This window comes from Carlito syrichta, unplaced genomic scaffold (assembly GCF_000164805.1).
Source record: "Carlito syrichta isolate Samal-C Ts95f unplaced genomic scaffold, Tarsius_syrichta-2.0.1 Scaffold121532, whole genome shotgun sequence".
NCBI classification, from domain to species: domain Eukaryota; kingdom Metazoa; phylum Chordata; class Mammalia; order Primates; family Tarsiidae; genus Carlito; species Carlito syrichta.
In genome coordinates this window covers 21,252-48,513 of record NW_007065628.1, presented here as the reverse complement: position 1 = coordinate 48,513, position 27,262 = coordinate 21,252, and the positions used below count along the sequence as shown (strand labels likewise).

The window sequence follows — 27,262 nt, the reverse complement described above, 5'->3', positions numbered from 1 at the left end:
TAATACTATTACATTATGCCTATTGAAAATAACTTTTGGGCCAGGTGTGGAAGCTCATGCCCATAATCCCAGCACTTTGGGAGGCTGAGGTGGGAGGATCACTTGAGGCTAAGAGTTTTAAGAGCAGCCTAGGCAACATAGTGAGACCCCCCATCTCTACAAAAAAATTTAAAAAAAATATTAGCCAAGTATGGTGGTGCATGCCTGTAGTGCTGGCTACTTGGGAAGCTGAGATGGGAGTATTGCTGCTGCACTGAGCTATGATCATTACACTCCAGCCTGGGTGACAGAGTGAGACCCTGTCTCTAACTAAATAAATGAATAGTTTGTGTTATGTGCTAGATAAGTGGTGAATAACATATATGGATTTATCATCATTTTTCTCTGGCAGGAAGAAAGAAAAGCTGCTGATGACAAAATTAAAAAACTAAAACTTCATGCTAAGGCCAAATTAACTTCTTTGAATAGACACATAGAAGAAATGAAGGCACAAGGAGGGACTGCTCTGACTACAGAACCTCAGTCAGAGGAGAAACTCTCTAAGGTATGATGACCAATGTAGCACATCTTCACTAATCAAACATTTATGATGCTAAAATGGTACAGCGCTAAATGATGTCTTTTCTTATTGAGCTTATAGTCTGTTTGGACTACTGGCTACACACTGGAAGAATAAAGGTCTGCAGAAAACATGGATATGAAATGCCAGTTGTGACTTTCAAGGAATTTTGAAAAGTTCACAGGAAGAAATAAGTACTCAAATGAGGTTATTTCTCACATGTTAAAGAGGAGAGACACATACCTTTTGGAGAAGTTTCATCATTGGTTAGAAGATTAAACTAGATGATCAAAAATAGACTATTGAATTATATGCTCTCTAAGGTTTTTTCCTGCTCTGAAATTGTTTAATTCAGTAACAATACAGAATGTTCTGTGTCCTCATATGGCCACATAGTGGTGAATTGAAGTTTTATACATTGTGGACTAAGTCAGCCGAATTACCTTGGGCTCCCTAGATGGAAGGCCCTCTAGGGTTAGACTGCCACCAACAAAACAGTTTGATGTTGGGGATACAGAGGAATAAGGAAAGTACTGCCTTTTGAGGATTATTGTCCCAGGACTCCTTTTCATTATCTTTCATCTATGATGAAGCCCCAGTTATTCACATTCAGTCAGTTCCTTAAGAGAACAAGAAGGTTCAGTTTTGTGGAGAGTTTGGTATAGAATATATGAAGGCATGCATATCACATGTGTACATCATCCTTATAAAGTGAGCCTAGACTTTATCCATAAAAAAGAAATCTTTTTATTTTCTTACTTTCATTCTGATTTACTCTTTGACCTATTACTATTCTTATTTTCAATGCTCTTAGTTCTTGGGAAACGAGTCTTTTTTTGTTTGTTTTTGTTTTTTTTTTTTTTAGTTGGAGTCTCATTCTGTTGCTGGAGTGCAGTGGCATGCTCGCGGCCACTGCAGCCTCAACCTGCTGGGCTCAGGTGATCTTTCTGCCTCAACCTTTCAAATAGCTGGAACTACAGGCACACGTAACCATGCCAGGCTAATTTTTTGATTTATTGGAGAGATGAGGTCTTGCCAAGTTGCCCAGTCTGGTCTCGAACCCGTGGACTCAGGCAATCTTCTCACTTTGACCTCCCAAAGTGCTGGGATTATAGGTGTGAGCCACCATACCCGGCCAAGGAAAACAAGGTTTTCATCAACTTTCTAGGCACAATCCTTGGGCCAATAGTTAGCTCCCCAGTACCCTGCTGTATCTTTCCTTTTGGGGGCTAATGCTCAGAGAACATTACTTTTCCTGAATTGAAACTTTATTTAAACTTATTTTAAAAGCTTTTCTCAATCATCTCACATCATTTTTTTAATCTTGATTCTCCTTTTCTTACTTTTTGGCCTTTCCTCTAATAATTCTCTTCCCCTGACTGTGGTAGCACTAACCTCTCTCTATTGCTTTGTTTCTTCTAACTTCCTCTCAGTCATGTTCTTGGATTTTTAAATTTTCCATTTTATGCTCTGCTTTTTTTTTTTTTTAACAGATAAGCTGGTGCATTGTCATGATGCAAGAGCTCCTTATGCTCTGCTTTTTAATTTAATTTTTAGCTCTGAGACCTTCAACAAATCAGTCTTAGTTCATTTCCTTCTTCTGTTAAATAAGTGATTTTGGAGTTTCAATAATCAGTCATAGCAACCCTTCAACTATTATATACTCAGTATAGAGCTAGCTATTCCATGGAAAGTATAGTTGAAGAAATGACAATAATCCTCAGATGCTTGACTGACTACTAAGAAAAAGAAAAAAAGTGTGAGATTATTCATTGTAGTTCCAGTAAACTGAACTAGTTTGTTTGAAGGGTGAATTTAGTAGAGAGGCATAATCTGGTTCACTGTAAGGAAAAACTTTTGGGGAAAAAAGAGACTATTAACAGATTTAGATTTTCCCTCACTGGCTCTTTTCTGATGTTTTGCTCTTCAGCTATAGTTTCTCTAATTCTGTCCTTAATTCTTCAAGGCAGCAAGACTATGGGTTTTCTTTTAACGTTTAGTCTTTCAACTTTTTTTAGACTAAAAGCTGTCAAAATTGAAAACTCGGTACAATTTCTTTCAAGTATCAGTTCTCTTGCAGTGTCTTTCTGTTTTTGATTGTTCTCCGGTATTTTCAGATAGCTGTTTTCTGTTTTGGCTACAGTATATGGCTATTATCTGAGAAAGGATAGGACTAATAGGAGCTACTTGGTCATACTGAAACCAGAAGGCTCTAAGATTTCTTAATTGTTGCCAAGTCACCTGGTTTTTCATGCTCCCATCAGTTTAATAAAATTATAATTAAATGGTTGTAAGGGGAAAATTAGATCAAAGATCAAGTACATATTAATTGTAATTATTTTAAATGACTTTATCTCCTGCATTTTCAGCATGACAAGAGTTCTACAGAGACTATAGAAGTAGAAAGGATAAAACATAAACTCGAGGAGAAGGAAGAACTAATTAGTGCTTTGCGAGCCCAGCTTACTCAGGCACAGGCAGAGCAAATCGTACAGGTAGGGGTGTAAATTACTTCATATTCTTTAGGCTAACGAATCACTAAAGTCCAGTATATTAATATATGGCAAATAGATTTTTCTAGATGCCCAGTGGATATCTATCTACATATCTATATGTTTCCTTCCTTCCTGTTTTCCTGTCTGATAATATTATTAGAATGTACATTGGTGTTTGTCATTTTTTATTTGTATTTGTAGATACCCAGTATGCCCTTTGAATATATTTCACATCTTTTAAGTCTTTTTTTGTTTTATTTCACTTTAGGCATTCTATTTTGTTACTTTTGATTTCTTTCTGATTTTGTCTTCTATTCTGAAATGTTTTTTTCTTTTATATCATTTTTCATGTGTTGGCACCTCATTTCTTCTGATGTTTCTAATTCTGATTCATGTTTTTCTCTTGTCTCATATAATTTTCTTAATTTTTAAAAATTCCTTTTGAAATAGATTGCAATTTTGATTTTTTTCAGCATGGGGAGGGAACCCAAAAACCCAGAATTTATTTATAAAAAATCATGTATTTATTCTTACATATTTAAACTTCAGTCACCTTCAAAGTAATCTCCATTTGATGCAATACACCTGTTGAGACACTTTTTCCACTACTCAAAACAGTATTGAACTTGTCCATTTTTATGCCTTTTAATGCTTCTGCCATTTTTTTCTTTCCCCTCTTCCATGTTAGCAAAACGTTTCTCTTTGAGGTCTTTTTTCATCAGGAAAAAAAAAAAGTATCTTGGGGAGAGATTGGGTGAATACGGAGGGTGGGATACAAGGGGTCCTGCCATTTTTGGTCAAAAACTGCTGAATGCTCAGCATGATGTGGGCAGGTGTGTTACCATGGTAGAAGAACTAGTCACCTATTTGCCACAACTTGGGACGTTTCTTCTGCAAATTATGACACGGCCTTCTCAAAACTTCCTTGTAAAAACTTTAGTTGACTGTTTGATCCAGAGGAACAAATTCCAAGTGTACTATAAGGGCCCACCCTCCAAGAGATAATTCTGGTTTATTGGGGGTCTTCCCCCTTATATTAATTCTGGTATGCTTTTATTGTATTATTCTGCTCCTTAGTTTGTTTGGTTTTTTAACTTATAAAGGGAAGGATTTTATATCCTACAGTTATGGAGGCTGAGAAGTCCAGTGTTTAGAGGCTGCATCTGCTAAGGGTCTTCTTGCTGGTGGGTTTCTCTGCAGTGTCCTGAAGGATCACATGGTGAAGGGGCTGAATGTGCTAATGTGCTAGCTCATTTCTCTCTTTTATAAAGCCACCAGTTTCCTCCCTAGGATAAGCCATTAACCCATTAATCTATAAATGTATTCATTCATTCCTGAGGACAGAGTCTTCATGACTCAGTCACCTCTTAAAGGCCACATGGGGATAAAGTTTCAACATGAGTTTTGGAGGGGACACTCATACCATAGCATTTACCTGTGGTCCTCCAAAACTCACATCCTTTTTTAGATATATTCATACCATCCCATAGCCCCCAAAGTCTCATCTGTGAGCCTCTGAAATTTAAGCACTTTACCTATTTCCCAGATACAACGATAGGACAAGTACAGAGTACACATTCCCATTCTACAAGGGAGAAATAGGCAAAAAGAAAGGGGTAGCTGGATGCAGTGGCTCAAGCCTATAATCCCAGCCCTTTGGGAGGCTGAGGCGAGAGGATTGCCTGAGCCCACGAGTTTGAGACCAGCGTGGGCAACATGGTGAGAACTTGTCTCTGCAATAAATAAATAAAAAATTAGCTGGGCATGGTAGCACACACCTGTAGTTCCAGCTACTTGGAAGGCTGAAGCAGAAGGATCACCTGAGCCCAGCAGGTCGAGGCTGCAGTGACTGGGAGTGTGCCACGGCACTCCAGCCTGGGTGGCAGAGTGAGACTCCAACTAGGAAAAAAAAGGAAATAGGTGACAGGCCCCATGCAAATCTGAGGCCCAAGAGAACAGCCATTGAGACTTCTTAAGACTCCAGAAGAATCTTCTTTGACTCCATGTCCAGTGGATCCACTGCATTCTGAGGTCTCCAAAGTTCTCTAAGGCCTCAGGCAGTCTCACCATTATAACTTTGCTGGGCTTAGTTCACCCAGCTCTCTCAGGCTGGCGTTGCACATTGGGAGCTCTATAGTTCTGGGGTCTTATTGGCAGTCCTATAACCATGGTTCCACTAGGCATTACCCTAGTGGGAGTTCTCTGTGGTCATTCCAAGGCCAAATTTATGCTTGGCATTGCTCTAGTGGGAGCTCTCTGTGGTGTTTCTGCTCCTGTAATAAGTCTTTGCCTGAGCTTCTAGGCTTGTGATGACATCTTGTGAAATCTGAGTGAAGACTACCGCTTTCACAGCTCTTGCTTTCTGCAAGCCTGCAGAATTAGCACCACATGGACATTGCCAGGTTTTATAACTTGTATCTTCCAAAGCTGCCACATGAGCCACATCTGGGGCTTCTTGAGCCACCATACACCAACCTGAACTGCTGGGATGCAGGAAGCAGTGTCTTGAGACGGTGTCCTGGGCCTATTCCCAGAAACCATTCTGTCCTCTCAGACCTCTGGGCCTGTGATGGGAGGGGCAGTCCAAAGCTTTTCTGAAATGCTTTCTGAAATGTTTCTGAAATGCTTCTGAAATACCTTTGGGAACTTTTTCTATTGTCTTGACTATTAGCACCTGGCTCCCCTGTAGCCATGCTAATCTCCATAGCAAAGTGGTGGTTGTGTACTCTTGGATTTCCCTATTTGGATTCTTTTCCTGGAAACATTCTTTCATTGTCTACCGCATGGCCAGGCTGCAAATTAAAAAAATTTTTTTTGCTCTGTTTCTCTTTTTTTTTTTTTTTTTTTGCAGGTCACTTGTAAGCAGATAGCAGTAACCACATAGCAGCCTGAACATTTTGCTGCCTAGAAATATCTTCTGCCATGTATTCTAGTTCATCATTAAGTTCAACCTTCTACAAAGTCCTTGGGCATGGACATAGTTCAGCCAAGTTCATTTTCAATTTATAACAAGGATTGCCTTTACTCTAGTTTCTAATACATTGTTCTTCAGTTTCATCTGAAATATAATCAAAATGGCCGTTACTGTTCATTTTCCTATCAGCATTCTGGTCATGACCACTTAACCGACCTCTAAGGAGTGCCAAACTTTCCCTTGTCTTTTTGTCTTCTAAGCCCTCACCAGAATTTAGGCTTTTTCTAGACTGTCCCTCCAAATTCTTCCAGCCTGTGCTTATTACCCAGTTCTAAAGCCACTTTCACATTTTCAGGTGTTCATTATCAGCAACAACCCCACTTCTTGACACCAGTTTTTTTGTCTTAGTTTGTTTTCTGTTATAACAGAATGCCTGAGATGGGGCAATTTTTAAAGAAAATAATTTATTTCTTACAGTTACAGAGGTTGAGAAGTCCAAGGTTGAAGGTCTGCATCTGGCAAGAGTCCTTTTGCTGATAGGGGCTTTCTGTGACATCCTGAGGTAGCGTAGGACATCACATGATGAGGGGACTGAGGATGTTAACATGCAGTATTTTTGTTTTTTTTTTTTAAGATAGTGTCTTGCTCTGTCACTTCAGGGTAGAGTGTAGTGATATGATCATAGCTCACTGTAACCTCAAACTCCTGGGCTCAAGTGATCCTCCCACCTCAGCTTCCCAAGTAGCTAGGGCTGTAGGCGTGCACTACTATGCCCAGCTAATTTTTTAAAAATTATTTTTGTAAAGACAGAATCTCATTCTGTTGCCCAGGTTGGTCCTGAACTCCTGGCCTCAAGTGATCCTCCCATCTCAGCCTCCCAATGTGCTGGGATTACAAGCATGAGCTACAGTGCCCAGCATGCTTTGTTTTTTTTAATAGTAATGTTATATGGGATTTGACCTTGATCTTTTTCTGTTCTTTATTTTTATGTGAAATTAGGTTTCATAAACCTTTAGAAGGAGTCTTGGTTCAGGAAAGCTTTTCTTTATAGACCTCTTTCTTCTGTTGTTTTTGTATTGTGTTCAAAGATATGTGAAGTAGATTTCTGAATGTTTCTGGCTTTCTTCCCCGTGCCCTTCACTTTGATCTATACCAGCACTGCCCAATAGTAATAGGTTTGCTTGTAATTACCAAAGACTGAAACAGGAATATTTAAACATGTCCATCAACAGAGGGGAATACTTAAACAAATTGTGATATAGTCACACAGTGGAATACTTCTTAGAAATAAAAATGAATGAATTATGCATCAATACTATGCTTTCATTTTAGAGTGTCTATACTTAGTTTTGAACTGGAAAGATGATTTAATTATAATTAGAATAATAATGTTTTTATATTTTAATTACCAATTGTGATTAATATTGGTGTCAACTGTTACTCATTCTATCTGTATTAAGTATTCAAATAAACACATTACAATGTTAAATAGAAAATCATATGTAACAGGTATAGAAGAAAATAATTAAAACTGGATCAACTTTATTGACACCAGATACCTGTATACTTGTTATTTGTACAACACCTCAATAGTATCTTATACGATGTAACAGATGAAGTAAAATGTAGTCATACCAAAATGAAGTTGTATTTAATGAAAAAATAATCTGCACTTTAGTTTTTAATTTAAATTAATTAAAAGTAAATAATATTAAAAATTAAATATTTATTTTGCATTTAGCACGTTTTAAGCCCTTTGAAGCCACATGTGGCTAGTTGATACTGAATTATATAGTACGAATATAGACCTTCTCTTTCTTCTGTCTCTTTAATTCCTATTCTGTTTAATTTTGATTTTACTCCTAGCAGTTTCTTAGTGCAGGTGCATATCTCAGAAGGGAGCCCTGATGAGTCACCTTTGAGACTTCAGAGGGCCTAGGTTGCTCTAGCCCTTTTAGTCCTTATTACTGTACACTCTTAGCATTTTGCCCAGCACTAGAGAGTGGGAAAGCTCTGCTGCTATTCTAAAATTGGTCAGCTGTGCATTCCAACAAATATATGTTGGCTATTTGAGGATTTTCCTGTTCTCAGGGCCATCAGATGTCACTCTATTGTTGCCTTCTTTTTCTTAGACTCTAATGCCATGTAGGTCTTGTGACTTTTTTGGTGGTTTGTTCCTACTTGCTTTTATTTTAGGGTTTATAGGACTGTCATCCTAATTTTATTGTAAATCTTGCCTTTGGTTTTTTGGTTTTACTAGTTGTGCTGTCTCTACATGAGGATTCAGAGAACTTGAAAACTTGGTGCAGCTGGATATGGTGGCTCATGCCTATAATCCCAGCACTTTGAGAGGTAGAGGCAAGAGGATTGCCTGAGCCCATGAATTCGAGACCAGCTTGGGCAACATGGCAAGACCTCATCTTTACAATTAAAGAAAAAAAATAACCGGGCATGGTGGCACATGCCTATAGTTCCAGCTACTTGGAAGGCTGAAGCGGAAGGATCATCTGAGCCCAGCAGCTCGAGGCTGCAGTGGCCATATGTATACCACTGCACTCCAGCCTGTGTGACAGAGTGAGACTCCAACTTTTTTTTTTTTTTTTAAAAAGAAAACTTGCTGCTACTGCTTTTGTCTTCCTCTGACAAATTTGATAATTACTTTTTAAAAGCCACAGTGCATGCAGTTTTCTTTTGGGTTCAGTGGAAGTTAGAAAGAGATATGGTAGATATTTAGGGAACAAGAAAGGGAGGTAAAATAATTTAAAATGCTCATTCTTTTGCTTAAATATTTTTTTTCCTTCTTTGTTCTCAGCTGGATAAGAGTTCTACAGAGATGGAAGAATTTGAAATAATGAAACAACAGCTCCAGGAGAAGGAGGAACTCATTGGCACTTTGCAAGCCCAGCTCAGCCAGACCCAGGCAGAGCAAGCTGCACAGGTAAGGTTGGAAGATAACCCTTAAATTAGGATAAAGAACCATAAAGTCAGTTCAAGCTGCTGCTGATCGGGGACTCAGGGGTGGGGGGAGAAAAAAGAACCACAAAGTCCAATGGGATATTACTGCCAATTCAGTCACCTTTGAACATCTTAGTAGCCAGGTGCAGTGGCTCACACCTATAATCCCAGCACTTTGGGAGGCCAAGGTGAGAGGATTGCCTGAGCCCACGGGTTCAAGACCAGTCTTGGCAACTTGATGAGACCTCATCTCTACAATAAATCAAAAAAATTAGCTAGGTGTGATGGTGTGTGCCTGTAGTTCCAGCTACTTAGAAGGCTAAGGCTGTGGTGGCTGTGAGCATGCCAATGCACTCCAACCTGGGCAACAGAATGAGAGTCCAACTAAAAAAAAACATAGTGGATAAAACTATAGCAGCTAGAGTGTTATAGTAGCATCAGAGAGTATGTAGTAGAAGAAATTAGAAGATGTTTGGTAGGTAAATTTGTCTTTTGGAAATGTAAGAAAACCTCAGAAAGTCTTATTTACCCTTATGAATTTTCTGTAACTTAATTGGTGACTGTTTCTTAGTTCTATAGGTCCAGAAACTCTTAGGAATGGGCTCATGCTGAGTTCAAAAGAGTCTGATAGGTAAATCAAAAGAAATACAAATAATGAATCCATTCTTTCCCTATCATAATCTCTTAATGGAAAGATAAATTATAATCAGAAGATTACTTAGTGAGTCTGTAGTGAGAAAGTGGCATAGGTTATGTGATTAATGTTAAATGGCACCAATATGTGACATTCTTTTTCCTATTTATTTCTGCTACCAGGGCCAGACTATTTGGACTGGCATCTTTCAATTTTTCTGAATTTCCTGGTTAACCACCCATCCCCGTATTTTTTCTTTGAGAATGCTTTTGAATCGTGAAGGAGTTTTTCCTGAAGTTCCTTTGCACATAGCTAATGTTATCTATGGGGTTTTTACTGATAATTTGTAGCATTAGTGATGCCTTTTGTCTATTGATTGTCTACTGCTGTGTATACAGTTAAAATTGTATATCTTAAAATCCTTAGTTTTACCTGTTAGTTTTTGTTGTGTCCTTTTTATGTACAAGCACTATATACATGTAGGATAAGGAAATAAATTATGACTTTTACCTACAAGTTGCTTAAAATATAAGAAACCAGGATATATAAATATGTTAATGGATCCATCACAATGCAAGTCATTCTGAATAAGTGCCAAAGCAAGCAGCAATACAAAGTATTTTGAGAAGTGAAAGAGATTATTGTGAATGTGACAGTCAAAGAGGGTTACAAGGAAAAGTTGGGATTTAGGCAAAACATGATAGGTAGATAATATTCTAGACTAGGTGGGGGATGGTATTTCAGTCATGGAGGATGGTATGAGCAAAATCTTAGAGAAGAAAGAGAATATGGAACATTTACAAGAAAGGATGTTAGATGGTTTTGCCGTGGTTTTTCTGGATTCCAAATTCACAGGGAGGTCAGAATTCAGATAACCAAAAATTATGAGGACTTTTTCTCCTATCAAGAAGGAGAGCCCAAAAGTCACTTCAAACAGTCACAAACTGAGAAATCAGCAATATTTGAAGGACTAAAGCAAAATAGGCAAATTAAGAACTGGGCAGCAGCCGGGCGCGGTGGCTCAGCCTGTAATCCTGCGCTTTGGGAGGCTGAAGTGAGTGGATTTGAGTGGATTGCCTGAGCCCATGGGTTCAAGACCCACCTGGGCAACTTGGTGAGACCTCATCTCTACAAAAAAAAAAAAATCAGCTGGGCGTGGTAGCGTGTGCCTATAATTCCAGCTACTCAGAAGGCTGAGGCGGAAGGATCGCCGGAGCCCAGCAGGTCGAGGGTGCAGTGGCCGGGAGCAGCCACTGCACTCCAGTCTGGGCGACAGAGTGAGACTCCAACTCAAAAAAAAAAAAAAACAAAAAACTGGGCAGCATGCTTAACCATAGATCTAAGGAAACAAAACAAATAAGCACATGCGCGCGCGCGCACACATGCACACACACACACACACAATCTAAAAACACATCAGAAACAGTGATACTGAGAAGCTCACAATCAGTCCATTTATTTTTATAAGGGCTAGTTACAAATGAACATGATCTAGAAAGCTGCCAATAACAAGAACTGAAAACAGCTGTCTGAGGAGGTGGTGTAGGTTTGGAAGCACAGCAAGTTCTTTGGTAGAAGCAGTTCTTTGAAAATAAGACTAGAATGATAGATTTGTATTTCCAGTTGTAGAGACTCTTGAATAAAGATAAATTCATTTGAACTTGCACTTATAGGGCATGAGAATTTCATTGAAAGTTTTTGAGCGTGAATGTGATATTGAGAGAAGTGACCAGGGTTTAAATGAAATCTAACTTCACTTTGTAGGTTTAATATCCTAATCTTTTTAGAACTTAAAAAAAATACACTTGTGTATTTAAAACATTTCTACTAATAATGAAAATATAATTTTTAATTAAAATTTGTATTTAGGCTGACTTCTAATTTTGAAAATAGGCTTTCTCTCGTAATTAGAAATTATTGTCAGGACTGTCTTCCAACTTTCTCATCTTTGACATCCAAAATTTAATTTTAAAAAAGCTACTATCTGTCAATTTTCAGTGGCTATCTTTGGAGAGCAGTCTGTGAGTTTTGTTTGTGCAATATTTGAGGAGTATAACTTGTATAGTTTCTCTGGTATGTGTCTTCAGTTGAGTTCCATGCAGCAGGTGGTCCGAGAGAAAGACGCCCGCTTTGAAACACAAGTTCGTCTTCATGAAGATGAGCTTCTTCAGTTAGTAACCCAGGCAGATGTGGAAACAGAGATGCAACAGGTTTGTTGCTAAAACTCAGTGGAATGATTACCATTTTGGTTAACATTTAATTAAATCATCACCGCCACTTTTCTACCTTTACCCACTGCTCTTCACTTGGTGTTAGAGTGTTCCTTTTTGGCTTCTTTTTGGTGTTCTTGTCTTCTGTTGCATATTATTTGTTTCTTCTTATTCTTACCTTGCCTTCTACCCCTCTAATCAGGTTGTTGGTACTAAAAAGCTTAGTTTTGTTGGTGAATGTATGTGGTAGTCAGAAATTGGTTTCTCTTTAGTTTGCTCATCATGCATTACACATCTAATCCAACACTTCAAATCAATGAAGTCAGTTTTAAATTTTCAAAAAATTAGAGATGAAAAGGAGTGATTTTGAAGCCATAAAGTCTTTTATTAGGCCAGTGATTTTTAAACAAAAAATTCATTGAGTATATTTTGAAAATTGACTTCATTGTATTTGAGTTCATCATATACTAACTCAAAGTATTTGTTTTCACTTAGTGTGTAATGCAGTGTGGTACTGAAAGGCACTTTGGTGGTACTTTATGCTTGATCTGTTTGTTTTTAAGTGAACACTTCTAAGTTCTAAGAAATCCTTTAGAAGTTATGACTAAATAAAGTTTCAAAATATAGCACTTTATTAAATAGAATATTGAATATGTGGATCATTGATTTGTTTATTTAATACGTGTTTTTTCCATGTGCATGCAACTTGAAAAGAGAAATGGTTCTTGTCTGCAGCAAATGTTCTTTTTGTTGGGTGAGATATACATGTACCTATGTTATTTAGGTACAGGACATTTACTATATGATTTTGAAATGTGTCAATTTTTCTAATTTATAAAAAGACTCCCTAATTCAGGGACTTGCTTATGTCTTAGTTGGGTTGTTATTGATGCTCTGGAGAAGACATTTTGGAGTTTCTTTGTTGCTGCTGGATGGAGGGCAAGGCATGCTGGTATCCCACTCTTTAATCTATTATCTTCAATACCCACGAATTTTTAGTTTGTAAAAACCTACATGTCATTTTTAAAGGTAAGAAAATTAAAGAACTCATATGTTATAACATTGTGTCTAAAATGTTTTCCTCGCAGAAATTGAGGGTGCTGGAGAGGAAGCTTGAAGAACATGAAGAATCCTTGGTGGGCCGTACTCAGGTCGTTGACTTGCTACAGCAGGAGCTGACTGCTGCCGAACAGAGAAACCAGGTGCTGCCTTCTGATATTTACTGCCTGTCTTGGGAGCATTCATTTCCACTTCAGTTTGTAGGCAATGGGCATAGAAAAGCTTATTTTAAGCCTTCAGATAATCGATGCCATATATTCATCCTTTCAACAAATACCCTGTGTTCAAGTTGTGTTATAGTACAGTGATGAACAAAGCAAATACAGTTACATCTCATTGGAGCTTATAGTGTACATCTTTACTGTTGCTCTTTTTCTTTGTCTTTTCAGGTTTAGGGTCCTAGTTTCTCTAGGATGTCATATCCCTAATCTGGAAATCTGAAATCTTAAATGCTCCAAAATCTTTTGTGCACCAACATGACACCACAAGTGGAAAATTTCACACATAAGTACTAAGCACGTACTGCTTTATGTATGCAATTATTTTTAAATATTGTATAATATTACCTTCAGGCTATGAGTATATGGTATACTTGAAACATAAATAAATTTTGTGTTTAGACTTGGATCCTATCCCCAAGATATCTTCTTGTGTATATGTAGATACTTCAAAATTTGAAAATATTTGAAATCCAAAACACTTCTGGTCCCAAGCATTAAGAATAAGGGATACTCAGCCTGTATTTTCCTTTAGTGAGTTTATTTTCATCATTTTACCCTTTCTCTATCTTGAATGATTCTTGTGTTTTGGAATCATTCTTGACTTTCTGTTGCATTGGAATGATCTCATTATGCAACATTCCCTTGAATATAAAGGTAATCAGGGATGCTAATGAACTCAAATCTTCCATTTCCTGACTATAACCCATTCTGTCATTCCCTTCCTCATACTATCCTGATCTTTATTCTTACTGAATTCCATTGATCTTTCTACTTTGATCCTCCATTATATGACTTCTTCTTTGGCTTCTCTTCTTTCCCTGTTCTGTGTGGACCCATGCTCAACTATTTGGACTACTCTTTTACCAGCCCTTAGATTCCTTGTGTCCTTAATCACATTCACACAGTCAAATCCTAAAGGAGAAGGTGCTAAAGTCTACATTTTCTGCTTGTTCATCTGGGTGCTGAGTGCTGCTAGAGAAAGTTAACCGTCTCCTCTCCTCTAAATGTTCAAGTCTTCTTGAGAAAGACTTTCTCTCTAGCATAGCAATGTGTTCCCATTTTCTCTATCCTCACAAAATGTATACCCTGACTTCCTAGCTGTCATCAGATAGTTAAGTTCAAATCCCAGCTGTTCCACTTAAATAGTTATCACATAGATAGTTATATCTTTGTGACTTTTGGCAAATTATGTATTAGTAATACTATGAATCCTCACAACAACAATCCTATGCAATACTGTTATTATCCCCATTTCACAGATAAAGAAACTCATACATACCCAGGTTGATTTAGTAGGCTTCAGATTTTTCATCAGTAAAATAGGGGTAATTGTATTTGTATCATAGGCACATCATAAGGATCATATTATGAGGAAATAGTATGTAAAAGTATGAAATACAGTGTTGGCCCATAGAAATGGCACAGTTAATAGCTAAAACTACTGTGACTCTACTGAAACCTGAAATCATTCTAGATAGTCATGTAACACTTCTGAATTGTTAAATACAGTAGGCATTTCTACTATATTTCTTATTTTTATTTTATATTTTTTGAGATTTTTTTGTAGAAGCAAGGTCTCACTATGTTGCTCAGGCTGATCTTGAACTCCTGGGCTCAAGCAATCCTCTCACCTCAGCCTCCCAGAGTGCTGGGATTACTGGTGTGAGCCACCATGTCCATTTATATTTGTTATTGTTGAACACTCATGTTTGAAGCTTTTCATTCCCTTGACAGTTATTAGTTATTAAAAGAGCATCAATAGACGGTTATCAATAGAACATTGCATTTCTTTGGCTCTCTTGCTACATATCTAAAGCTTTTCTTTTGTTTGTTTTTACTTCACAGTCTTCTCTTCCTGCCCATTAAACAGTGTTTCCCAATGAACTAGCCTCAGCTTAGTATATTCTCACTGATATATTCTTCTCTTGTCCTCTGTTATGATGGATATGAGACTCCATCCTTACAGCCACTAGCATCTCCCAGATATTTATCTCTCCAGTGCATTTGGTATATATCCAGTTACCTGTTGATAATATGGGTATCCCACAAGCACCCCAAACTCAACAAGTCAAAAATCAAACTCTTCCCTTCTTAAAGCTTATCATTTTTATAATATTTTCTCTCTGTTAGTGGACCATTAACTCAAAAGAATAAAACTTATTAGGCTTTCTTGTTTTCTCCATATTTTTTAACCCCTACAATTAATTATCAAGTTCTACTGATTTTACCTCTTAAATAATTTTTTAATCTATCCTGTCTTCTTCATCAATACTATCGGTACCCTAGTACTGGGTAAGGAGTTTCTTTTGCATAGAGAGTATTCCCTGACAGATTTTTCTCTGCTTCTGTTTTTCCTTCCCAGTCCCAAATTTATCCTCTGTATAGCAATCAGAGGGATGTATCCAAAAATAGGATCTGACCAAGGCTCTTTATTACTCTTCTTTTAAGAAGGCCACCCTAACTTATCCTTTTCTGTTCCCGTTAATACCTTTTAAGTATCTCTCATGGCCTTGATCATTTTGTAGTATACTTATCTGTTTCAGTGTCTCTGAATGAACTCTGAGTTCTTTAAAGGTAGGTACTGGATTCATTCACTATTTTGGGGATAGCATTCTATGCCATATACTATGATAGGTGCTGGAGAACAAAATGGATAAAACAAACATAGTCTCTTTGCTTGTAGAACTTATTTTCTAGTGGGACAAGATGAAAATGAAAAAGATAATGGCACAAATAAATATATATAAGCACAAATAAAGTTAAAAGTATCCAAAACCAAAAATAAGGATCTTATGCTACTGTAGGTGTGGTCCTGAGTAACTAGCTTAATCCTTTACCTACAAGAAGCACTTCAATGTGCTTATTGAATGAAAGAATGTATTTATGCCTAAGGATGTTTGTCTTTTTTCTTAGATTCTCTCTCAGCAGTTACAGCAGATAGAAGCTGAGTGTAATACTTTAAGGAACACTGTGGAAACAGAGAGACAGGAATCCAAGATTCTGATGGAAAAGATGGAACTTGAAGTGGCAGAGAGAAAATTATCCTTCCACAACCTGCAGGAAGAAATGCATCATCTTGAGGAACAGTTTGGGCAAGCAGGACAAACCCAGGCTGAACTGGAGTCTCGGTACAGTGCTTTGGACCAGAAGCACAAAGCAGAAATGGAAGAGAAGGATGCTCACATTCTGGGACTACAAAAGGCTGAACAAGAGCTGCAGTCTGCCTGTGATGCTCTGAAGGATGAAAATTCAAACCTTCTCCATGATAAGCATCATCTTGAGGAACAGTTTCAGCAAGCAGGCCAAGCCCAGGCTGAACTAGAGGCTCAGTACAGTGCTTTGGAGCAGAAGCACAAAGCAGAAATGGAAGAGAAGAACACTCACATTCTGGATCTTCTAAAGGCTGAACAGGACCTGCAGTCTGCCTGTGATGCTCTGAAGGATGAAAATTCAAAGCTTCTCCAAGATAAGCATCAGCTTGTGGAACAGTCTGAGCAAGCAGGCCGAGCCCAAGCTGAACTGGAGTCTCGGTATAATGCTTTGGAGCAGAAGCATAAGGCAGAAATGGAAGAAAAAAACACTCACATTTTGGGTCTTCAAAAGGCTGAGCAAGACCTGCAATATGCCTGTGATGCTCTAAAGGATCAAGATTCAAAATTTCTCCAAGACAAGCGTCATCTTGAGGAACAGTTTGAGCAAGCAGGCCAAGACCGGGCTGAACTGGAGTTTCAGTACAATGCTTTGGAGCAGAAGCACAAAGCAGAAATGGAAGAGAAGAACGCTCACATTCTGAATCTTCAAAAGGCTGAACAAGACCTGCAATCTGCCTGTGATGCTCTGACGGATGAAATTTCAAAGCTTCTCCGAGATAAACATCAACTTGTGGAGCAGTCTGAGCAAGCAGGCCAGGCCCAGGCTGAACTGGAGTCTCGGTACAGTGCTTTGGAGCAGAAGCACAAAGCAGAATTGGAAGCAAAGGATGCTCACATTCTGGGTTTGCAAAAGGCTGAACAAGAACTGCAATCTGCCTGTGATGCTCTGAAAGATGAAAATTCAAAGCTTCTCCAAGATAAGCATCAACTTGTGGAACAGTCTGAGCAAGCAATCCAAGCCCAGGCTGAACTGGAGTCTCGGTACAGTGCTTTGGAGCAGAAGCACAAAGCAGAAATGGAAGAGAAGAATGCTCACATTCTAGATCTTCAAAGGACTGAGCAAGACCTGCTGTCTGCCTGTGATGCTCTGAAGGATGAAAATTCAAAGTTTCTCCAAGATAAACATCAACTTGTGGAACAGTCTGAGCAAGCATGCCAAGCCCAGGCTGAACTGGAGTCTCGGTACAGTGCTTTGGAGCAGAAGCACAGAGCAGAAATGGAAGGGAAGAATGCTCACATTCTGGATCTTCAAAAGGCTGAACAAGAGCTGCAATCTGCCTGTGATGGTCTAAAGGATCAAAATTTAAAGCTTCTTCAAGATAAGAATGAACAGGAAATTCAATCAGCCCAGGCTATTCAGCAGCTGGAAGGTAAGTTTTTGAAGTTTACATTCTAGCACCCGAGTGACTCATATTTCATATTTTCAGGGCTCTGTTAATGAAATTCTTTGCTCCAACCAATTGAATCAGTAGAAAGACTGAAAAAGACATTACCTCTAAACCCTTTGGTGTACTTTTTCTGCCTCTGACTGAAGTTATAATGTCTTAATATTATAATTATCATTACAGTATCAAAAACATGATAGTGATGTTCTAGAAATCTGAAAGAATGGTATGTGAAACAAATGAGTAGAATTTGACTTAGTTTGTGGAAAGCTCAGAACAGATATAGGTGCTTAGGTAGGGAGATTGAATTGCAGAGAATTATCATTCAATCTTAAGATGGATCTCAATGCTTTTCTTAAAGGTGAAAATTTCTTTTTAAAGAAAACTTACCCTTTAAGAAGATATAAAGAAAACTTTTTTTTAATTGTGCTAGTATTTATTTATTTATTTATTTATTTTTGAGTTGGATTCTCACTCTGTCACCGAGACTGGAGTGCAGTGGCTGCTCCCGGCCACCGTGGCCTCGACCTGCTGGGCTCCGGCGATCCTTCCGCCTCAGCCTTCCAAGTAGCCGGAATTGTGTTATTATTAAAGTAATATATGCCTCTAAAAAAATTGGCCATTTTGGAAGTTTATAAATTGAAAAGTGAAACTTCCTCAATATCAACATTCCATCTCACCAGTCCTCTTCCCCAAGTTATAACCTCTACCAATAGATTGGCATACACCTAAAAGAAAGATTTTATTTATTTTGCTTTATTTTATTTTTGAGTTGGGGTTTCACTCTGTCGCCCAGGCTGGAGTGCAGTGGCCACCGTAGCCTCAGCCCGCTGGGCTCAGGCGATCCTTCCACCTTAGCCTTCCAAATAGCTGGAACTGTAGGCAGCGCCACCATGCCCAGCTAATTTTTTGATTTATTGTAGAGACAAGGTCTCACCAAGTTGTCCAGACTGGTCTTGAACCCTTGGGCTCAGGCAGTCTTCTCAACCTCAGCTGTCAAAGTACTAGGATTTCAGGCGTGAGCCACTGTGCCTGGCAAATGAAAGATTTTAGAAGCAATTAAGTTGAAAATTCCTACCAAAGAGCTTTACTGGGTGTTACATGAACTTGCTATCCTCTTAACTGAACCATGTTCATGTTTAAAACCATATTATGGATTCTTAACAGGACATATAACACCTAAGTGGAGAGTGAAGAAAATAAAAACCACTAAAGCTATTTTCAAGGGAGAAAGAAAAATGAACTTTTATAAAATAAATAGGCCTAAGCCAGGTGTGGCTTCAAGACCAGCCTGGGCAATTTGGTGAGTCCTTGTCTCTATAATAGATCAAAAAATTAGCTGGGCATGGCGGCACACGTCTGTGGTTCCTGCTGCTTGGAAGGCTGAGGCAGAAGGATCGATCACCTGAGCCCAGCAGGTCAAGGCTACAGTGGCTGTGAGATTCCAACTCAAAAAAACAAAAAACAAAAAAAAATTACCTAGGCCTATTTTATTTGACCTCTGAAGGAAGTGGTTTGCTGCAGTGCCCTTTAGTTCTGAGAATATTTAAACCGTTTTATACATATATATAGTCATGACATCTGAACTAGCAAACAGTGTATGGTGTATTCTTAGAAGTTAAGTTCAACTCATTAAGTTTCAGACTTGAAGCAGATAATTACATTTATTTGTTTTCTTTTCCTTAGATCAACTCCAGGAAAAATACAAAGAAATTAACCAACTTGTAAATAAACCAACCTTGCAACAACATGAAATAGTGTCTCAGCTTTCTTTCCCAGATGTTTATAATGAGGGTACACAGGTAATGAAATGTGAACTTCTTATAAATATGAACTATTTGTCTTTGCTGTATATATGCTTAGGAGCTGTAATCAAGATTTATTCTAGAAAGCATATAAACCTATCTTTTCTACCTAAAAAAATGCTATTTTGAGGACAATTCTATGTGAACAGGATTATGAAAGGTATTAATGTGGTGGCTCAAGAATGAATGATGAGAAAATAGTAGATAACAAGCACCGTGATCTCAGAACCCTTTCTGACTTGAAGGTATTAAAATTAAAATTTTGTATTGCGACGAATCGTGAGTTTTTAATCAATTTTCCCAGTTCAGAAGGTCAATTTTTTTTGCAAACGGAGATTGGATTAGGTTTAGTGTACGCAAGTCAATCCAACCAAACTTATGTCTATTCTATAAATTATATTGCTCTCACTTGTTAATAGTAAAAAATTAATTACCAAGTGGCTGCTGATTGACCTCTCTTCTTTCTACAAAAATCTCTGTGGAAAACTAGATTGTAGTCACCAGATGGCTGATTATCGAGCATGAATATCAGAACAAAGGGAGCTAATTTGATGATCTTGATTGACTAATATCAAGCTGATAACTGGATTCATCCATCTCCATTGTAGGGTTATACTCTTCCAAAATGGCAGATGTTTTGACTAGCAGCGTCCCATGGTTCCTGGGCAGTACTGTAAACTGATAAAATTTTTGCTTCTTGGTTTCTAGCATCTAAGCTTTTCAGTCTCTTCTATTTTCCCATTCTTATTTTTTTCTTCAGTGTTTTATTAAGATATTTTCCAACCACTCAAATAAATTGGAAGAGTTTTATAGTGAACATCTGTGTCCTGCCATCTAGAGTCTCTTATTAACATTTCAAGACATTTGGTTTATCAAATATTTGTTTATTCATTTCCTGACCATCCATAAATTCATCTTAATTTTTTATACATATCACAGTAAGTTGTGGACATCAGTATATTTCTCTCCAAATATTTCAGCATGTATGTCATTGACTAGATTTCAGTATTTGTTTATAGTTCTTTTAAGGTAAGACTTACAAACCATTAAGTGCAGAGATCTTAAGTATACCATTCATTGAGCTTTTTCAAATGCATACACTGTGTTACTCAAACCCCTATCAAGACATATCATATTACCATTACCCCTACAAAGTATCCTCCTACCCTTTTACAGTTAACCTCACTCTTCTCCACCAGAAACAGCTACTGCTTTTTCACCATAGGATAATTTTGCCTGTTTTACATCATACATTATGTGCCCTTTTATGGAAAGCTGCTTTCACTCAGCATATTTTGAGACTCATTCATATTGTTGCATGCATTATAATATATTCTTTTATATTGCTGAGAAATATTTTATGAATATCCTGCATTTTTTCTTTTGTATGATTGTGCTGCAGTTTCCTGTTGATGGACACCTGCATTTTTTCATGCTTTGGCTTTTATGAGTTAAGTCGCTGTGAACATTCTCATACAAGTATTTATGTGGACATATATTTTTGTTTATCTTCGGTAAATACTAATTGAAGGATTGCTGGGCCATAGAGTATATTTGTATTTAGCTTTTTTTATGAGGAACTGCCAGATCTTTTTCCAAAGTGGTTGAACTATTTTATACTCCTACCTCATACATATGAGAGTTTCTGTTGCTCCACATCTTCTCCAAGATTTAGTGGGGTTATCAGTATTAATATTTTTAGCCATCTTATAGATGTGTAGTGGTATCTTGTAATATCAATCTGCATTTTCCTGATGACAAATGATGTTGAATATTTTTTTCTGAGATTTTTGACCATATGTATATCTTCTTTTGAAGGGCCTATTCAAGTCATCTCTATTTCTAAAATTGAGTTCTTTATCTTTTTATCATCAAGTTATAGGAATTCTTTATATCTTGAATGTCAATCTATTATCAGATATGTTTGGTGAACATTTTTCCCATGTTGTGGCTTGCCCATTCATTTTCATCATGATATCTTTTAACTAGCATACTTAAAAATCTATCATTAGTTTAGACTATCATTAGAAGTCTATCATTAGTTTCTACATGATTTTGATGTTCTGTATCCTGTCTATGAAACCTTGGTTTAGCCTCAAGTCACAAAAGATATTCTCTTATGTCTTCTTCCATAAGCTTTATAGTTTTAACTTTCACAGTTAAGTCACTCAACCTCAAATTTTTGTGTATGTTGTAAGATAAGGGTCAAGTTGTTTAGTTTTTGATTTTATGTTTGGGCACATTTTAGCCATTTCTTAAAATAGTTGTTCTTTCTATTCTGTCCTTCCTCTCTTTTGGCACTCCAATTATAGGTATATTCAATCTTTTAATATTGTCCCATGTGTCCCTGAGGCTGTGTTCGTATTTTCAATGTTTTTGTATTCTTCAGTTTTCAGATTAGATAGTATCTGTTGATCTATTATCTTCAAGTTGAACAAGACTTTTTTTCTGTCTCTATATTCTACTGTTAGACCTAGCCATTGAATTCTTCATTTCAGGTGTTCAGTTTTTTAGTTCTAGAATCTAAAATTGGTTCATTATTATATTTTATTTGTCTGTACTAATATTTCCTATCTTATTAATTATGAGCATATTATGTCCTAAGTATAGTTATAATAGCTTTGCTAAAATCCTTCTTTGCTACTTATAAAATCTGCATCTTTTTGTGGTTTGTCTCTGTTGATTGTGTTGTTTCTTGAAAATGGGTCACATTTTCCTTTCTATTAATTTGAAAAAATTTTTTTTTCAGTTGGAGTCTCACTCTGTCACCCAGGCTGGAGTACAGTGGCATATTCATGACCACTACAGACTCTACCTGCTGGGCTCAAGTAATCCTTCTGCCTCAGCATTCCAAGTGGCTAGAACTACAGGCATGTGCTACCATGCTAGGATAATTTTTTTTATTTATTGTAGAGATGAGGTCCTATCAAGTTGCCCAGGCTGGTCTCGAACCCTTGGGCTCAGGCATTCCTCTCGCCTCCACATCCCAAAATGCTGGAATTACAGGCTTGAGTCACTGCACCTAGCCAGATTTTCCTAGTTTTGTAATGTAATGAGTAGTTTTATATTGAATCCTGGATGTTGTGACTGTTTTATTCTCAAGATTCTAATCTGTTATTTCTAAAATTCTGAAAAGTTTCAATTACTTTTTTTCAGGCAATAAGTTGGGCTCAAACTACAAACTCTGGCCATTAAAACTCAGTTCAGTTATTTTTGCCTGAGCTAGGCTGCTTTGAGTCAGCCCAACAAATACATAGTTCATTATTTAGCCAGAAATTTGTGCTAAGTTTATGTGTAGATCACAGGGTTCCTTGTTGACCTTTCTTTTCTCTTAGATTTCGCTCCTCACATTCTGGCAGCTCTGTTTATTCCAAAGTCTTTCTTCTCATTCTTCAAGCCAATATCTATGACTAGTGTATTGGAGTTTTACTTGCCTGTATAATGCAAACTGTGATTCCCTCAGGATAAAAGTCATCTCTTGTTATTTCTTTAAACATCAAAAGATTTGTGGTCACTTATCCTGTAAAGGCCCTTATGACTTGAAAATTCTAGTTTCACAAAAATTGTATAGAATAATCCCCTTGAAGAAGAAAGATATATGAAAAGACATAAAACTAAAGATGTGGCATAATAAGATATATGCTTATCATTAGGAAAACCAAACATTCTGAATGTATAAATTAAGTGCAAGATAATTTTTCATTATTTTTGGAAAGAAACAAAAAACAATTATGAATTTTCTTCTTAAGCAATACATATAATTTGCCTCTATTCATTTTTTATGGAACTCCCCTTTAAGAGAGAGACTGTTACTCAGTGGCATTAATCTAATCTTATATTATTTATTTGTGAACCTGAAAATGTTCTTTCTTATGTAATAAATCTGAGGTTTCTAGTTTTTGGAATCCTGGCTTCAATCTTAAATTTAAAAACCAAATGAACTTTATATTTGTATGAGATATTTCTCTCTATTTAGGTAAAAAACATTCCTTCAAAGATTACCTAGGCAGATAAGTAGATGTTATTTTTTAAGTATTTTCATAGCTGAAGAACTTTTAGAAGACAAAAATACTGGAGGCGATCTGGGCATTAGTATGAGAGTTTTTCGCTGGAGAATCATTAATTTGTTGTCTTTCTACAATTTAGGCAGTCACTGAGGAGAATATTGCCTCTTTGCAGAAGAGAGTGGTAGAACTAGAGAATGAAAAGGGAGCTTTGCTCCTTAGTGCTATAGAGCTGGAGGAGCTGAAAGCTGAGAATGGTATGTATAAAAGAAATCCCTAATTCTCTGTCTTCTTATCCCACAAGTGTCTCTATTTTTATCCCAAACATGTATGACACATAGATTATCTGATTCTATGATAATAAAGATGTAAATAGCAGAGCTGGCAGTTATCAAAAATAAATTTAACAATTAGAGGATAGTACCATGTGTATATAAGTGTAATATTTTGCAATATGGACTATAAATGCTGTAGGATTTGTATGTAATTTATATTTATTTTGGAATGGAGTCATAGTATCTTATAGAAAGTATCACTTGAACAAGACCTTAATAAGATGATGAATTTTTAAATAGGTAAAATGGAGAAAGCAAGGATATTCTGGTAATGAATTTTTGGGATGAGGTAACAGGTCAGTATAAAAATTCAAAGAAAAAACCACTTTGGTTTTTGCTCATGCAGTGCCCTACTTGGAATCCTCCTCCTTTCTTTTAGCCTGACTGATTCTTACTTATGTTTCAGGTCTCGACTAGGGCGTTATCTTTTTCAGGAATTTAGCTCTGTTCTCCAAAAGTTGAGTTAAATGTGTTTTTATGCTTCTATAACATTCTTGTGTACTTTTAACAATGTATTGAAATTATCTGTTTATGTTTGTCTTTTTGCTATAAGCTCTTCAAAGATAAAGTATAAGGTCTTCAAGGGCAGGGGCCATTGTTTTTTTTCACCCTGTCCCCAGAACTAGTATATTACCTGGCAAATAGTGGCTACTGAATAAAATTTTGTTGGATTGAACTGAATTTAGCATTTAATCGTACTGGACTGTATGTGATCAGTTAGAAGATTGCAGACATATCCCTCCCACTTATTATCTGCTTCATAAGGACTTTGTGGATTTAGTAGCATATAGTTAATGCTTTATTGATCTGCTTCATCCTGGATTAACTGGTCTACTATGCTTTATCATCCAGGAATGAGAATGAGACTACCAAGTAAAGTTTGTAAAACTTTTATTATACGCTAAAGCCAAAATTTCCAACTTAACCATTTTACAGTCTTCCACCTAGCTCTAAATGGAGGCTTATGCACTTACTATTACCATTATTGCTAATAAATAAAGAACACCACAAATTCAGCTCATTATTTAACCCCCTCAGAGCACTTCTTTGGGACCTTATTCATGATGCTCATTTTGCAGTTTTACAAACAGTACCTGTCCTGTTCATGTGGCTTTCACATGGTTTGGAGGTATTATATAAATTCCATTCCTTTCCTCTTTCCAGCAGGGATCACTGGCCTTAAGGTTTTCTGTATTGGTTTTTGTGTCTGGTCTCATAGGTTATCTTGCTTTATGTGTCATGTCCTGTTCAACTTTTTTTTTTTAATTTTTATTGAGATGGAGTCTCACTCTATCGCCCAGGCTGGAGTGCAGGCATGCTCACAGCCACCACAGCCTCAACTTGCTGGGCTCCAGTGATCCTTCCACCTCAGCCTTCCAAGTAGCCAGAACTACAGGCACGTGCTACCATGCCTGGCTAATTTTTTGATTTATTGTAGAGACGAAGTCTTGCCAAGTTGCCCAAGCTGGTTCCAAACCTGGGGGCTCAGGCTTTTCACTTGCCTCGGCCTCCCAAAGTGCTGGGATTACAGGCTGAGCTCCCGAGCCCGGCCTTCAACTCATCTTTTGCACTGCCATTTCTATCACTGTACCTTTTTTCAAGTAATCTTATAAAGTGTCTGAATATATTATATACCACCTTGAATTCATTTGTCTCATGAATGTTCTTTAATTCATTCAGCAAATATCTATGATGTCTTTTCTGTGTGCCAGACACTATTCTAGTTGCTGAGGATATAGCTATGAACTTGTAAGAAGGAAGACAGGCCATAAACATGTATACAGAAGTAAGAAAATTTTAGAAAATGATAAGTATTGGGATAAAAATGAAACAGCAAACTACAAATGTGCCTTGGGAAAGAGGAAGGCAGTATTAGAGTGGTCAGAATAGGCTCTCTGAGGACTTGAAGCTAGAATGATGAAAATGGAACAGCCATGCAAAGAAGCTAAACAGAGTATTTTAAGTGGAGAAAAGAGCAGTGCAAATGTCCTGAGGTGTGAATGATCTTGATAAATTTGTAGGACAGAAAGAAGGCCTTTTTTTTGTTTGTTTTTTTGGAGTAAACAAAAAAGGGGCAGTGCAAGAAGAGGTTTGAGAATTAGTGGTATCAAAACATGAAGGACCCTGTAGTCACATTAAGACATTCAGATATAGTGTAAAAATCGGCTTTACTTTTTATTTTTTTAGTGTGTCTCTTTTAGCTTCTCAAAAAGAATATAAACTCCTTGGGAATATTAATACCAGTGCTCAATATATATATATCATAATAGAACATGAGGTAGCACTCATGTTCTGAATTCTGATCCCAGCTCTCTGAACTAGCTATATGACCTCTTCAGTTCATGTCATTTCTTTGTTTCCTCATATGGCCACTGAGGAGATTGGATAGCTCTCTTTTAGTGCTAAAAGTTGATGTCTTTTTTAATATATGTAAAAAAACATCGAAGACATTGTGTTGTATTAATGCAAAATGTGTGTTATGAATACAGTAAAATTATGGATAAATGAAGGCAATTTATTGCCGTAAAAGTTTCAAATTATACCACAGAAAGAGCTGCTTCATTTCACATGTCCTGGTATCCTTTCCTTTCAGGCTTTCCACTATTTATACTTCAGTCAGGTTCATCATCATCACCTAGTACTACTCTGTCCTATATCTCATTTTCTCTTATTCTCTTGTCACTTCTTTATTTTAATAAAAAAGCCTCTTACCTCCCCAAACTGTTTTATTTTTTTCCTCTTGAATATTACATGCATCTCAAATAACTTCATATACATTCCTTTCTTTTTTTTCAAACACTCCACATCTAAAGGTATTTATTTTCTGACTTTCAGAAAAACTGTCTTCTCAGATTACTCTCTTGAAGGCTCAGAATAGAACTTGGGAAGCAGATAGAGAAGTCGGTGAGGTAAGTGATATGTCTCTAACATAAGCAGAACATAAACTAGATTAAGAGATGGTAGCTCAAAATGTAAACATTTCTGCAATTTTCTAGTGTTGATAGAGAAGTATATCACCTATAGAATAAGATCTATTTAAGAGATTTTTAATGGTTATTATTCTTATTTACTCTCATTTGTTTCCGAGTATTTGGAATTCTTTTTCCTAAACCAACACAAATACAAGAGTTACTTATTTGGGGTTTGAGAACCCATTTCTCATACTGGGTTATCACTTATCTTAGCTAGACATGGTGACTCATGCCTATAATCCCAGCATTTTGTGAGGCTGAGGTGGGAGGATCACTTGAGCCTAGGAGTTTGAGATCAGCCTGGGCAACATAGTGAGACCTCATCTCTACAAACAAAATTTAAAAATTAGCCAGCTATAGTGGTACACACCTGTAGTACCAGCTACTCAGAAGGAGGCAGAGGTGGGAGGATCATTTGAGATTCTAGAAAATGAATTCTAGGTTTCCTTAGGTCTTATAAATAGGGCTTGACCTCAGCGCAGGATTAACAGAGTGCCCTCAGAGGCCCAATTTGGGAAACACAAACTAATTTTATAAAAATCTAGCAGTTCTATTGTGCAAA

The 27,262-nt window shown here is 37.1% G+C and overlaps 1 protein-coding gene across 1 annotated transcript in view; it reads left to right on the top strand.

Annotated features, from left to right (window-relative positions):
• Window positions 1–27,262, top strand: part of GOLGB1 (golgin B1) — a gene marked incomplete at its 3' end in the record, with an annotated part of 54,297 nt that overhangs the window by 10,181 nt on the left and 16,854 nt on the right. The window contains exons 4-13 of the mRNA XM_021707622.1: window positions 392–544; window positions 2,929–3,054; window positions 8,781–8,906; window positions 11,645–11,767; window positions 12,856–12,969; window positions 15,961–16,248; window positions 17,455–17,569; window positions 19,271–19,386; window positions 23,536–23,650; window positions 26,564–26,637. Of these exons, the coding sequence (XP_021563297.1) occupies window positions 392–544; window positions 2,929–3,054; window positions 8,781–8,906; window positions 11,645–11,767; window positions 12,856–12,969; window positions 15,961–16,248; window positions 17,455–17,569; window positions 19,271–19,386; window positions 23,536–23,650; window positions 26,564–26,637 (1,350 nt within the window). The remainder of the gene's footprint in view (window positions 1–391; window positions 545–2,928; window positions 3,055–8,780; window positions 8,907–11,644; window positions 11,768–12,855; window positions 12,970–15,960; window positions 16,249–17,454; window positions 17,570–19,270; window positions 19,387–23,535; window positions 23,651–26,563; window positions 26,638–27,262) is intronic.